The 13,988-nt window shown below is 39.7% G+C and overlaps 1 protein-coding gene across 2 annotated transcripts in view; it reads right to left on the reverse strand.

Moving 5' to 3' along the window:
• ARID4B (AT-rich interaction domain 4B) overlaps positions 1 to 13,988 on the reverse strand; it is a 139,820-nt gene that overhangs the window by 94,356 nt on the left and 31,476 nt on the right. For both annotated transcript variants that reach the window (XM_084623731.1, XM_084623730.1), the window contains exon 3: positions 10,072 to 10,182. In XM_084623731.1, the coding sequence (XP_084479857.1) occupies positions 10,072 to 10,182 (111 nt within the window). The remainder of the gene's footprint in view (positions 1 to 10,071; positions 10,183 to 13,988) is intronic.

Raw genomic sequence — 13,988 nt, forward strand, 5'->3', positions numbered from 1 at the left:
CTCCCAGGCCGAGGCCGACCACTGCCCTTACAGTGACCAGGGTGGAGCCGTCGAGGCCTGAGTCTGCCGATGACCCTGGTCGGCGACCGAGGGGATGGAGACCAGGAGGCGCTGAGCCAGGTAAGGAGCCAGTCGGCCCTGCCAACCTCTCCCCTCAGCACCAGGAGGGGTTCCGGTCAGCGTGCCGACCCCCGCCTCCCCTCACCACCTGGGCTGCCCTCCCCCAGCATACGCAGTGCCTCCAGGCAGACCCCACCCCCAAGTTTTAGTCAGGGGTATATAGTAATAGTCATGGACAGGTCACGGGCCGTGAATTTTTGTTTACTGCCCGTGACTTTTACTAAAAATACCTGTGACTAAAACGTAGCCTTAGTTATGAATATATACTAGGGTTATGACTGAAGTGTGTTTTTAAACCAGTCATGCCAGGAGGAGTTGGTAAACAGGTGTGAACTAGACAAAGAAATGTGTTTTCCCCACCTGGGAGTTACTTCCAAAGTACTTTGAAAGACCATGAGAATGTATTTACATATTGCCTAAACAGACCCATCAAGCAAACAAGGGATGGAGGCAAACTTCATACTAACAAATGGGGGAGGAGATAGCATTGTGTCTACAGCCAGCTGGAGAGAAAGAAGTTTGGTCTCGGTTTTACCTTTCAAAGAATATGTTGTAAAGATTTACTAGTCTATACAGCCAGGGGATGAACCTCAACTGATGAACAACTAAATCAGCAGACTATACACTTTTTATAATACAGAAATATTGTATACAGAGTGAGGTCTTTTCTCAGAGCCTATGGCGTGCTAATGATTAATACCGTGAATTATATGTATTAACACCACAAAGAATTATGGATATTCACTGATATTAGGTTGCACAGTCTTCCAGATAGGAGAGAAGGCAGCTATTTACCTGTCTCCTACATAAATTAAGAATGGTGGCATTAAACAATGGAAGCTCCATTTATCTGCAGGGCATGGGAAACCCACAGGAGGGAAAAAACAGCATGAGATCATCCTGCCTCTTGAAAAAAACTCATTGAACTTTGGAAGATAAGTAGGGTGGATAAAAATCAATGATTTTTATTAAAAAATAAAAAAAAGTCGGATTTTTTTTTAATTTAAATCAGATTTTTTGCATAAAATGCTTTTTGAGGAAAAAATCTTTCTAAAGATAGTTGTAATTAAGATACATTGTAGCTCAAAGGTATCTCATCATGGAATAGGGATTATAAATTCTAATTCTATAGTATGAGACAATATATTCATATAATGTTTAAGACAATTTTTGTAAATGAGTTCTAATAGTTCATGGCTTAGGGACCCAATCTTATTGGGTTCCAGGGGCTTCTGTATAGATTATTTAGGTTAATCTATCTACCCGATGAGACTCAGTGCTCGGTCTAGAAGATACCATCAAAGATGCTTAGTTTTGCAGTTCTCAAACTGTGGATTTGTGTCTCCAGAGATAATATGCTTGTTAACAGCAAAAACATTTTAAAATGAATAATATATAAAAGTGAGAAATAACAGACCTCAACCCTATTGTCCCTCTGCAAATTTGTGTACACAAAGTCAATCCCTTACCTCTCTTTAAAAGTGCAAAGTTTCAAAAAGTGCAATGAATAGAAGATTATTGGGGGTGGAACAGATCTGGACAAGGAGAAGAAGTCTGGAGATAAATGTGAGAAGGCAATAGAAACAAAAGTGAAACTGTTTAAGCAGCACATTCCAGAAGTCTTGAGGTCTTTCTGAGTGTAGCCTTCATTGATTTGAGATCTACCATACCACTCTCTCACTAGAAGGGAAAACCTATAATGGCAGCAGGCTGTCAAAGAGACCCAGTTTGGGAATATTTTAATGAAGTTCCTCTACCTGTGGGTAAAACAGGCATGCATGCAAAATGCAAACAGTGCAACAAAGAAATGTAAGGCCTGGTTGCCCGAATGAAACAACATCATGAGAAGCGTGCCTTCTCAGGAGGAAGCTGCATTGAAGATGATGAAAGGAACATGTCTGAACATGCGGGATCTTCAAGTTCGTAAACTTTTTTATTTCATACTTTTCTTAAGGACTGCCTGTCTTCCTTCTGGACTATTCTTGAATTCTCAAGTTTGAGCAAAAAATATAGTTGTTACTCTATGGTACTATCATTTTAGATACAGTTGTGATAAAAAAAAAAATAGCTGAAATAGGCAGATCTTCCTTTTACAATTTCACCTTTAAAGTAATAGTACTGAGTGTCAGTGAATGCAATGAGTAATACTAAATGAGCAGTATGGTGGTAATAATTAAATAACTGCATTGACTTATTTTGTTTAGCAGAATCCATTGTCAACATACAGGATTCTGAAGACTATCCACCTTCAAGATCACCATCATTTTCTACAGTTTCAGAGTTTATCTGCCAATGAATAGTGTTTCTGTCACATCTTATAGTCACATAGCCACAGTATATCACCTGTAGCAAAAAGAAAAAAAAATCTCGATCATCCAGAAACAACCATAGATATAAGAACCAGCAGATTACAAAAAGAGGTAACTGATGAAAAAATTGCCCCGTTTGTTTCTGCAGTAAGCTCTCCTTTCCATATGATTGAGAACCCACACTTCATTAACATGGTTCAGTCATTAAGACCAGGATACAGTCCACCCAACAGAACAGATGTCACAAGCAAATTGCTGGATAAAGTGTATGAAAGAGAAATTGTGCAGTGTGCAAAAGGTCTAAAGGATGAAATTGTTAACCTGAGTCTTGATGGGTGGAGCAATGTCCACAATGATCCTGTTGTATGTGCTTGTGTGACAACAGAAGAAGGGAATGTCTTCCTTACAGAAATCATCGATACATCAGGAAATGCACATACAGCAGAATACTTACAAGTAGCAGCAGTAAAAGCTATAACAAACTGTGGAAAAAAATTCAAATGTCTAGTATACAGCTTGGTCACAGACAATGCTGCAAATGTATCCAAGATGAGAAGAAATTATTTAGAAGAGAGTGAAGAGAGTCCCAAGCTAATAACATACGGTTGCAGTGCTCATTTGTTGCTTCTCCTAGCTAAAGATTTCAGTGTTCCAGAAACAAAGGCTAATGTTGTTCAAATTGCAAAATACTTCCGTAACTACCACTTTGCAGCAGCTGCTCTGAAAAAAGTGGAAGGAACCAAGCTAACTCTCCCACAAGACGTGTGATGAAACTCAGTAGTGGACTGTTTTGAGCACTATATTAAGAACTGGCCTAATCTGATGACAGTTAGTGCCATTTATTTTTTCACGATTTTGTTCACAGTCACAGCTGAAGCTCTCAACATTGGGCTTAAGAGAAATGTTGAACACATATTGAGTACCCTGAAGCCTATTTCTGTAGTCTTGAACAAAATGCAGGGAAATAGCTGTTTTATTGCTCATGCTGTTGAAATCTGGAAGGAACTGAGTGAGATCTTAAAAAGAGCAATGAGCAATGACAGTTAAATTACAAGCATTAAAAAAATGAATTGGACAAGCACTATCTCCAGCTCATTTTCTTGCAAATATTCTCAATACTCAGTACCATGGTCAAACCTTAACTGCTGAAGACGAGGAGTTGGCTATGACATGGACATCCATAAATCATCCCTCCATGTCGCCAACTATAATAAACCTCAGCCCTAAGGGTGAACCATTCAAGAAATATATGTTTGCTGATGATGATTTAAAGAAAGTCACACCAGTGAACTGGTGGAAGTCACTTAAGCACTTGTATTTAGAGACTGTTGAAGTGATAATCTCACTTTTAACAGCAGTAGCTTCTTCTGCCGGTATAGAAAGAATATTTTCTTCCTTTGGACTAATTCATTCCAAATTGAGAAATTGTTTAGGTCCTGAAAAAGCAGGAAAGCTTGTTTTTCTTTTCCAGATTATGAACAAACAGGAAAATGAAGGTGAAGACGACTGAGTTAGCTGCAGAAGCCAATATTTTAAGTTTCTCATGTTGACCTGGCTGACATAGTCGATTTTTGGGTTTTTTTTTTTTTTTAAATATTTCATTTAACTATTTTAGTTAAAAACAATTTTAACAAAAACAAACCTGATTTTAAAATACTTGAATGTTTAACTAAATTCAAAATGTATATGCTTGTTTTGTTAAAATATTATGTGTGTGCTGTTGAAGAAAAAAATACAGAATACATAATGTTGTTGTTTTAGTTTAATAAAACAATTTAAATGTCTGTCTGGTGATGTTCTCCTCTTCATACAGCATGGGAAGAAAATCATCCAAATATTAATGATTAACCTGTTGAATTGGAGATCGTTCACCTCCCAATGACTTCATAAATATCTGCTTCAATTACCTTTTGTAAATTAAATAACCAAACAATTATTCATTTTCTGATATAACTGTAAAACTAATCTGAAAAGTTTTCAAAATAAATCACTTTAAAAATGTACAGAGTGTACCTTCTAAAAATGAAGCCTACATCTATCTCTGAGTTGTGAAGAATATGTATTAAGGTTATAACAACCCACAAGAACGCACTTTTATGCCGAAATCCATGATTAAATTGAGTCTTCCGGACTAGTGATTTAATAATGATTTAAATCTATCTGATTTAAATCAAATCCACCCTGAAGTTAAGCAAAGACCAAAGACCATCTTTGGCATCCATTACTAGACAGACACAAGGGAAAGGCACTCTTAGGAACTGAGAAAGATGGGTCCTTCAACCAAAGGGGGGTTGAAGTCTCTGAAACTAAATATAGGTAAGAAACCTGTTTAGGCAAAGATCTTTTCACCTAGGAAGACAAGGGAAGTCAGCCCCTTGTGCTTTTCTGGAACTTCCTGACTGAGAGAAAGTCAGCCATGGCTAGGAAGAAGGGAGACTGGTGAGAGAAGCCATCTTGCACAAAGCCTGTACATCTTGCTGGATTAAGTTTCAGACTTTTAGATGTATATTTTCACATTTTGGGGGGTTTTAATCCTTTCTAACTTTATTCTTTTTACTTGGCATCACTTAACCTATGTCCTGTTGTTAATAAATTTTATTTTTACTATAAACCAACTCAGTGTACTATTTAAATGAAGGGGAGTATTTACCCCAATAAAGTTATTGAGCAGCGATATGCTTTCGTGTCTTCAGAGAAATAATATGGTTTGTTTGTTCCTCTAAAATGTTCGGGAGAGGGTTGGACATTGCAGAGCACATGATTTTGGAGAAATCTGGGTGTAGGGGTGTGTGGGGGTCACCTTGCAGTTGAAGTCAAAGTGGGATTGTAGACAGGCTGCTGATGTCAGAGCTGCTGAACCAGGGCTGTCTGGCACACAGACACTCAAGGTGTGATCTGCATGCCTGTAGGCTGATTGTGAGCATCCCAGGCTGGGAGCTACAGCAGCAAAGCACAGACAGGCACCAAGAGTAGCAACGGCAAGTGGTGATACAACCTCTTAATGGCCTGGATTTACACCCTCAAACTCTGTCACACATACCCACTGCACTTTGTGTAAGATGGAAATATTCTGAAGCAGGTAGCTTTCTTAAAGACTAATTCTTAACCCCATATTTGTAAAACTTGGAGAAACTCAGGTACTATGGCTTCTGTACAAGTATGAATGATAGGATGGATCCTTGTACTTCAACATGCAAGCAGTCTAATTTCAGTTGTGACTGTTTAAGACTGTAGTTCCAGACAAAGCAGGTATCTGGACAGACTGGAAACACCACATTCACCCGGAGGAACTTAAACTGTTGTATCCTACTTACAAAAGGGTAAACGAAGGAAGATAGTCATGAAGTTATCTGTATACATAATACTGTATTTGGGTTTTTTATAATTCAGTGTAGATGTACCAACAATTAATGGTCCAGGAACTTGACATGCAGGAGGCCTTGTGTTTAATGCTAACAAACTAGTTAAAGAAACGACCCCTTGCCAGAGATTTTGGAAGAAAAAAATCTAACTTTTTTTTAAAAATTAAGTTTCTAGCCTTCACTGCTGGGAAGAAAATTACTTGAGCAATGGTGTGTCAAGTCTAACTGAACTAGCTGGAAAAATAGCTCGAAGTATGAACTGCCCTCATTCATCTTAATTAGGCACTAACTAACTTAATTAGGCACTAACTAACAAGATTATTTACATGTCATAACTACTTAAAAAATGATCACTAAAACCTTCAACTAACATGCTTAGCTTTGGGTGCAGCAGTTTATATTGGTGATAGGGTAAAGATGGGAGAACTGGGTAAAACTAAGTTCATGCCCAACCCTATCTTGTGGGAGGGGGGAGGAAATGAGCCACCATCTCCATTCCAAAAGCCTCTGCTTTTTGAACCATGAAACTTCACTGCCTCCTACACCTTTCAGAAGCCCAAACTGCTCCAAATCTCAGCTGTCTCCCACTTCAATATCTATAATACGGTTGCACTGTTACAAAATTCTGTAGCACCCGTAAGAGTTGGGGGAAGTGTAAAAGTGAGACATTCCAAAAATGACTTCAATACCATTAACAAAAAATACTGAACTGATTATTTGCTTTAATATTTAATTCAGTTTACTGAGTTGAATGGAAGTTGATGCAGAAATAATGGTTCTTTGCTAAAAAACTTGAATTATGTTAAGTTCTTGGGCCTTTTATATAGGAATTTTTTTATACAAGACCTACAACCGCTTCTAGAAATACACGTCTAAGTTAAATGGGGAAGAGAGGAAAAGAGAACAGCTAAAGCTACTTGTTATATAGCAAGTAAGTCATTTCTAGCCCTGAAAAGCCTGTTGCTACCTTCCTACACGAATTATGTAAAATAGACCATGCTGATGACATTTAAACAGAATCTCAAAGCTAAAATTCATGTTATAAAGATAATTTTGATTTCCCTGGTAAGGAAGGTAGAATTGCTTAAAAGGAAGATGACTCCCTTATGTGTGATAGGAGACTGGAAAAGAGGCTACAAACAACTGGGGGTAGGGAAAAATGTGGCAACCAAAAAAAATTCAGAAGCAGTCAGCTAGTGATGAAAAATTCCCATATGGCCAAGGGTCAGCTGAAAATCTTTAAAAATCAAGAGTGTGCCAGAAAGAGTTGAATAACTTTTGGGAAAATTAGGCATCACTGTTAGATTAAAGAACTTTTTAAACTCCTTATTTGTTAAACATCTCAAATTTAAAATAGACTTAGGAACATCACTATTTTACTTTAGTCTATTTTAACTTCTTGCACTGCTGTAGCACTTAAAGGTCCCAAATAGGTACTGGGACTCGACTGTCCTAGGACTGCATAAATGTGTAGTGAAGAGACAATCACTGCCCCAGGAAGCTAACAATCATGGTAGTTCAGACCATAAAGATAAGTTAGTATCATCTATTTATAGTAAGTTTCTAGTCTATTTCACTTTCAGGTTTTTATGCACTAGCCCAGTGTGGTTGAATTGCATGCAGTGAAACCTGTATAAAGCTACCACTCAAAGAAAATATTACTTAGTGGTAGTGGCTATTTATCAAGGCAGGCTGGAAACCTTACAGAAACTGCAAGTCAAGATTTTTATTTTACTTCTAACACAATTCCTGTACTTAATTATATTTAATAGTTTTAAACTCAGTGGTGCTGTTAAAGAAATAACTCAGCAAATGTCATTTAAAAATATGACTACTAGAATGAAAAATATAAGAATCCTTTAAGTTAAAAAAAAAACAAACCAAAATTCAGCCTAGAATGTGATCTGTAACTATGATTCCATTGTGTTAATCACACAAAAACTAATGAGTGGAGTTTAGTCCTTCCCACAGGATCTTAAGGCAATGGTAGTTCAGAGGGTCAGGGCAGTACTCTTCCTTGTACACATGCTATAGGCAGATCTGACCAGAGCATGTGTGCAGGCTTTGGCAGCTCCTCACAGGTTACAGTGTAGTAGATCATTGTTTTGAGGGTTCAAGTGGAGCTACTTTTACATAGTTGCTTATCACATTCACGAGACAGTTGGTGGAGATGGAGTCACTTCAGCCTACTGCATCCTTTGGTCCTGCTATGACTGCACCTGTCACAACTATGCACACCAACATCTCAGATTAACTAAATTATAGTTTATTGCCCCTTGTGTTAAATTCTGCCTCAGCCTATGTGAACCTGACATTATCCATATTAAAATGTCCTTGTAGTTCTTGTATAAAACGGTTTTATTAAGACTAACTGGGGCAGGTGATGGATGTTTTCAGATGTTAATAAAATAAGACAGAGGCAACAAAGATTTATTCTACCACTTTCAGGAGATGCTTCAGGTAATCGTCAGGCCATAAAATCTGTTTTGTGATAACTTTTTATGGAAGGTCTTCATAGCACAGGCTAGTGGGTCTCACTTATATCCCACCCTCACTGCCTTTCCTGTGTCTATCATTTCATAGAGATCAATAAGGTGTAAGTTTACACTTTCCACCCATTGTTTGTTCATACTGAAGGCAGCTTCCTTTTACAGAATGTCTAATCCACTCTGTAAATGCACACTTTTAATAAATAAAGTCAAATTATATTAAATGCTTAGGGACACTGGAGGGCTTTCCTAACAGATTTCACTAAACTGGAGGAGAAATCCTTAAACTGTTCATGTTGCAACAACTTTGTGAACTGTTCTGTTAGCACCATATTTCGTTAAAGTTTTTTTTAAAATACACCCTATATTTTGGATGAGTGTTAGCTGTCTACCATTACAGCAGACACCAGCTGAGAGCCTAAGGCAGTGGCTGTCTATACAGAGGTAAGTCATGCAACTGGAGTCAAACACTTTATAATCCAAGTCAGTAATAGCAGAAAACAATCAAGTGCTCACTACAACAACGATGAAAACTTACTTTGGTGTTTCATTTATTCCAACCATGCAACCCAATGGAGGGATCTAGCAGGGATCAGGAGCACTTTTGGAAAAGCTCAGTACTGTAATATTCTGCTCCTAGATTTCAGCTGAGCTATAGTGGCAAAAACATTTTCTTGAAGATTCATTATTCAATTAAGTGTTTTGTCACAATAGCTCAGATGCAATTTAGCAACAGATAGTATTACAGCACTGAGTTTTCCTTAATTCTTGATCCCTCCTAGCTTTCTCCACTGCGCTTTTCATAGGCATGGATAAGAAAACTTGAGCAGGCGCTTTCCTAGTACAATTAGCCAAACACACAAACTTAGATGATCGATAATAGACTTAACTGCTCAAGACAAGTCCAGAAATTGCCCTCTATACTTCTAGTTGTATTTTAACAATTTTATAAAAGTCTTTAAAAGCTATACTGTGTATTCCCTCTACAACATACATATTGACTGTATCTGCTTTTTACTGATTGCTTCGACTATCAACTGGACAGCTTAGGGATCAGGAAGGAATTCCTGTCCACATATGAATAGCATTTAACAGTTAACTAGATGCTTCATCTGAAGATGGAAGAGGCCTCTCCTTTCTCTGAAGCAGTAGTAGTCTGCTAAATGGCAAAGTCATGTGTTCCTAAAAAGCACTGCCTTAAACCTACCTGTAAAAGTCTAAATATGGAAAAATAAATGTAAAATGAACTACATCTCATTATCTTAAGGCTTGTCTATACAAACAGATAGTACATGCCAAGTTGGAATGCAAAAGCATGTCTTTCAAAGTGGAAGTAGATAAAATACATGGGGGACCCTTTAATGAGCATCAGCAGGGTCCACACAGTCCCCTAGGGTCTGGCAAGCTAGTATGAGGCACATTTACTTCCCAAACTTGCCATACACTAACTATTTGCTTAGACAAGTCCCAAGACTATAACTGTACGACCAGCCTGTGGCTTTAGAGGCCACAGTGTGGGAGGCAGGCATAAAGGAATATCACAGGAAGAACGACTGAAAACACTGCCTGTAGAAAAGAAATAGGCATGATGCTCCTGAAGGGATGGTTAGGTATCACATGCAGGAGCCCTAAATGCCACACCTTTTTTCAGTGCCAGTCAGCATGGAAGGGGAGTTGAGTAGTGGGTGTGACTAAGCCCCTTGAGTGTATCATGAGTAAAGTGTATCTGCATGTTATGGCATTCAGAATATCCATTAATTTTTCTGAAAAATTAACAGGAAAACTACATACCTTGACTTTGACGAGTCTTTTTGCTGTCTTGATCTTGGCCTCACAGAAGGCTCCTCTATATTTAGCACTCACATCAGTGCCCACTGTCAAATATGGAGGCTCATCAATGGCCTGGAAGAGAGAGGAACACAAGGTGCCTTTAATCTCCCAAACACTTCCATGACTATCAGTCCTCAAACACAAGATGATTGATATTACAGCTATAACAGAAACATAATGGCTGTAATTGGGGAAGGGTGGGGACACCCTCCAACAGTAATAAGCTTGGTGTGGCTGGGGTAGTGCTCTCAGTAGGTCAACTGTTAGTCTGTTTTAAATTTGTGAAGTGTGTCCAAAGTCTGTGGTGAATGCTCTTTTGCGGATAGTAAAAATCTAAATTAGAAAATACCCCCTTAAATTTCTTGCAAATACTGATACCTTTAAAAGATTATAGGAATGTTTACAGCTTCTTCATACCCCCAAACTTTCCTAACTTAAAAAGGTAAATATCAGACTAATAAGATTACTTTATGGAAATGCTGTAGGTCTTATCTAAGCCTACACGACTACCCATGCTCGAACCTATCCCATGTGAACACACATAGGCAGACACATACTACTGACATCAGCTACTGCTACATCAGTTAGATGGCCATTCCACATATTCCAGTGGAAGGTCTTGGGAACGTATGACTACCATACCTAATCTATTTTCTTGGAGGAAGACGCACAAAGATCTTTTTTCTACTGAGCCCCAGAAAAGAACCTGAACTTAAAAATATAAATTCCTAGTGTGCTGGGAATGAGCCAGACTGAAGCCCTTGTCTTTGGGGGCTGGAAGAGGACCTTTAGCATTTAAGCCACAAATACATACCACATTCTATATATTCAGTAAGATTTTATAATTTGAGGATATGCTGAATTCTTTATACAGAAGCGGATGAATCCCTGCTTCAAGAGAAAAGTCAGTTCAACCTTACCTACAAAACCTCAAGGGGCACTTTATAATGTGTCATCTGCTCTCTGATATAACATACCTTTTTGTTTGATGCCTACTGTGCTCACTAAATTAACATTCATTCCTTAAACTCCTCACTATTTAAAATAGACATTTTATGGCACTGATTAGTCTCAAAACTTCGTCTTAAATTGATACATTATTTCAAGCATGTGTCCGGAATACTTTCAATACACTTAATTCTCCATAGTAGTCCTAGCCTTTCCTTTATATGAACTTGATTTCCTATGAAAAGCACCTGTTTCTACAATCCTGACACCAATCAAAATTTTTTCCCAGATCTTCTCTTAACAGGAGTAGGACACACCATTTTAACCAGTCACAAAAAGTTTTCTGGCATGTTTGTGGGCTGGCTAATTGCTTCACAATCTTGAAAGCTCACCTTCTGTAGAGCATAAAGCTTCTGTTAGTTAAGGATTCAGGCCTACAGTCACCATTGAGATAAATATTGGTTCTGAAGGTCAGTTAGCATGTGTACAGGACTTTATGCATAGAAAGCGCTATAAGTATTAAATATTGTGTACCCACTGCTGACCAATAAACATTGAACTCGTTTACAGGGACCAACAGATGTATAATTAGTGAAGACTGACTGTAGTAAGCATCATTTCGCTTCACTTGGTAAAATAACCCTATTGAAGGAATATTATTGAGGCAGACTGATATCACCATATTAACATTAACTAAGGCCCTAAGCCCCCACGTAGTTCTTGACGTACTGAGGAAGAGAGGAGTGCCACTTCCACAACATACTCACTCACTTCCTCCCTAACCTCAGAGTCCCCGTGCTGTGCATAGATTTGAACAAGAGCAAGGGTTTGTTGCCTGATGCCTTGTTGTATTTTGTAGTGTATCCAGGTGTTAATTTAGGAAAAAATGTATTCCCTCTACATCAGGGGTGGGCAAACATTTTGGCCTGAGAGCCACATCGGGATTCTGAAACTGTATGGACCGATGGGTGTGGTGTTATAAATTGCTCCCCATAGGAATGTGCTACTTACAGTGTACTACTTACGGCTGCCAGTCCTGGTGCTCTGAGTGGCATGGTAAGGGAGCGGGGAGGCTGGATAAGGGGCAGGGGGTCCCAGGGAGCGGACAGGGAACAGGGGCAGTTGGATGGGGCGGAGGTTTGGGGGAAGGGGGGGAGAAGAGGGGTGGTCAGTGGACGGAGAACAGTGGGGGAGGGATGGAAAGGCGTGGGAGTCCCAGGTGGCCTGTCAGGGGTGTGGATAGGGGTCGGGGCAGACAGGGAGCAGGGGGGCTGGATAGGGGGTGTGGTCCCAGGGGGGCAGTCGGGGGACAAAGAGCAGGGGAGGTTGGATGGGTCAGGGGTTTTGAGGGGGGTGGAAAGTGGGAGGGGGCGGATAGGGGGCAGGGGCCAGGCTGTTTGGGGAGGCACCGCCTTCCCTACCTGGGTGTAATGCATTAAATTGCTCCCTGTAGGAATGTGCTACTTACAGGGTGTACCACTTACAGCTTCCAGTCCTGGTGCTCCAGAAGTAGCACATTTGCGGCTTTCACAGCTGCGCTGCCAGGCATGGCGAGCTGAAGCTGTGAGGAGGGGGGACAACACGGCGGGTTGGCCTCCCCAGCAGGGAGCTCAAGGGCCAGGCAGGACGGGCCCGTGGGCCGGATGTGGCCCACAGGCTGTAGTTTGCCCACCTCTACTCTACATACTGATCAATCTTATACTTCTATAATCCTAAAGTTTAACTCTATTTAGCATACAATGATTATATATGACATAACATGTTAGTTAATTATAACCACACAGTAAATGAACAATAAACTAAAATCATTGGCTATAGGTGGGGGTCAGAATCTGGTGGGGATCTGATTCCCTCTCCTCAACCCTCAAGTTCAGAGGGGAATCTTGCCCAAATTACTGCAGACTATCTACAGTAACTTCCCCTGTTTCCCCATGGCATTCAGAATCCTTTCCACCTCTACCCCAGTGAGTGTTCTTAGAAGTAGCTGTGGCAGCACAGTGACAGGTGCTGCAAGAGTCATGCCTTCCAGAGGGCAGTGTAAAATGCAGGGGCCACAGTGTGAAGCCTGAAACACTTGGAATCCCACGCCTGCCAGAAGAATTAAAGAGAAACTCAGCTGAACTTTCCCAGTTTACACACTCACATGTAAGAAAGATTTCTGTATGAGATATGCTATGTGTGCTGCAATAAGTAATTATAACTGTTTTTGACATCTGCTATGACCAGATAGTTATGTGGAGTTATTTTTCTCAGCATGGACCTGATAATCCAACTTTCCCAAAGTAACAGCAGTACACACTGATGCACCTCTGTGACAGAATGGAAGTCTCTTTAAATAAAAGAGAAATGGTTCTAAAGTCTGTTTGTTAAAACTAAGGTACTTGAGCTTAGGGGGCTTATAAAAAGATCATTAAAAACTATCAAATTAAATAAATCAGTTCTATGATAACACTGTATTAAATAGCTATGCAATTGCCACCAGCCTTGGGAAGTGTTATGACAAATGACCTATTACAAGTTTTGTCACTTTAAGAAGAGCTCTCTGATAGGAGGAGCCTGAAACTGGAAGCCGTCTGCCAGAAGTTTCTCTAACTCACTGACTGAAACCAGAGTATGGCTGCTGTAGCAGGAAACACCTATATTTTCTGTCTGGGATCAGCGAGAAATCCAGGGACTGCATTAGATTAAATACGGATTGTAGTTAAACTAAATTTGTCCTCTTAAGGAGATTGATGAGCAAAGCTGCAGGCAAAGCTTTTCATGACTGATGGCCTGTTGAGAGTAACTTATCGAGAGCACAGGCCCAAGGGCCTGCTGGAGCTATGCTTTTAATATGCCATTGGATCTGTGCTTGTGGATACAGTAGGACCAGTAACACTAAATTTATTATTATTTTGCTAATAGAGGACTGGAGAATGCACAACTGCTCA

The sequence above is a fragment of the Lepidochelys olivacea genome, assembly GCF_965140295.1.
Source record: "Lepidochelys olivacea isolate rLepOli2 genome assembly, chromosome: 3".
Lineage (NCBI taxonomy): Eukaryota > Metazoa > Chordata > Testudines > Cheloniidae > Lepidochelys > Lepidochelys olivacea.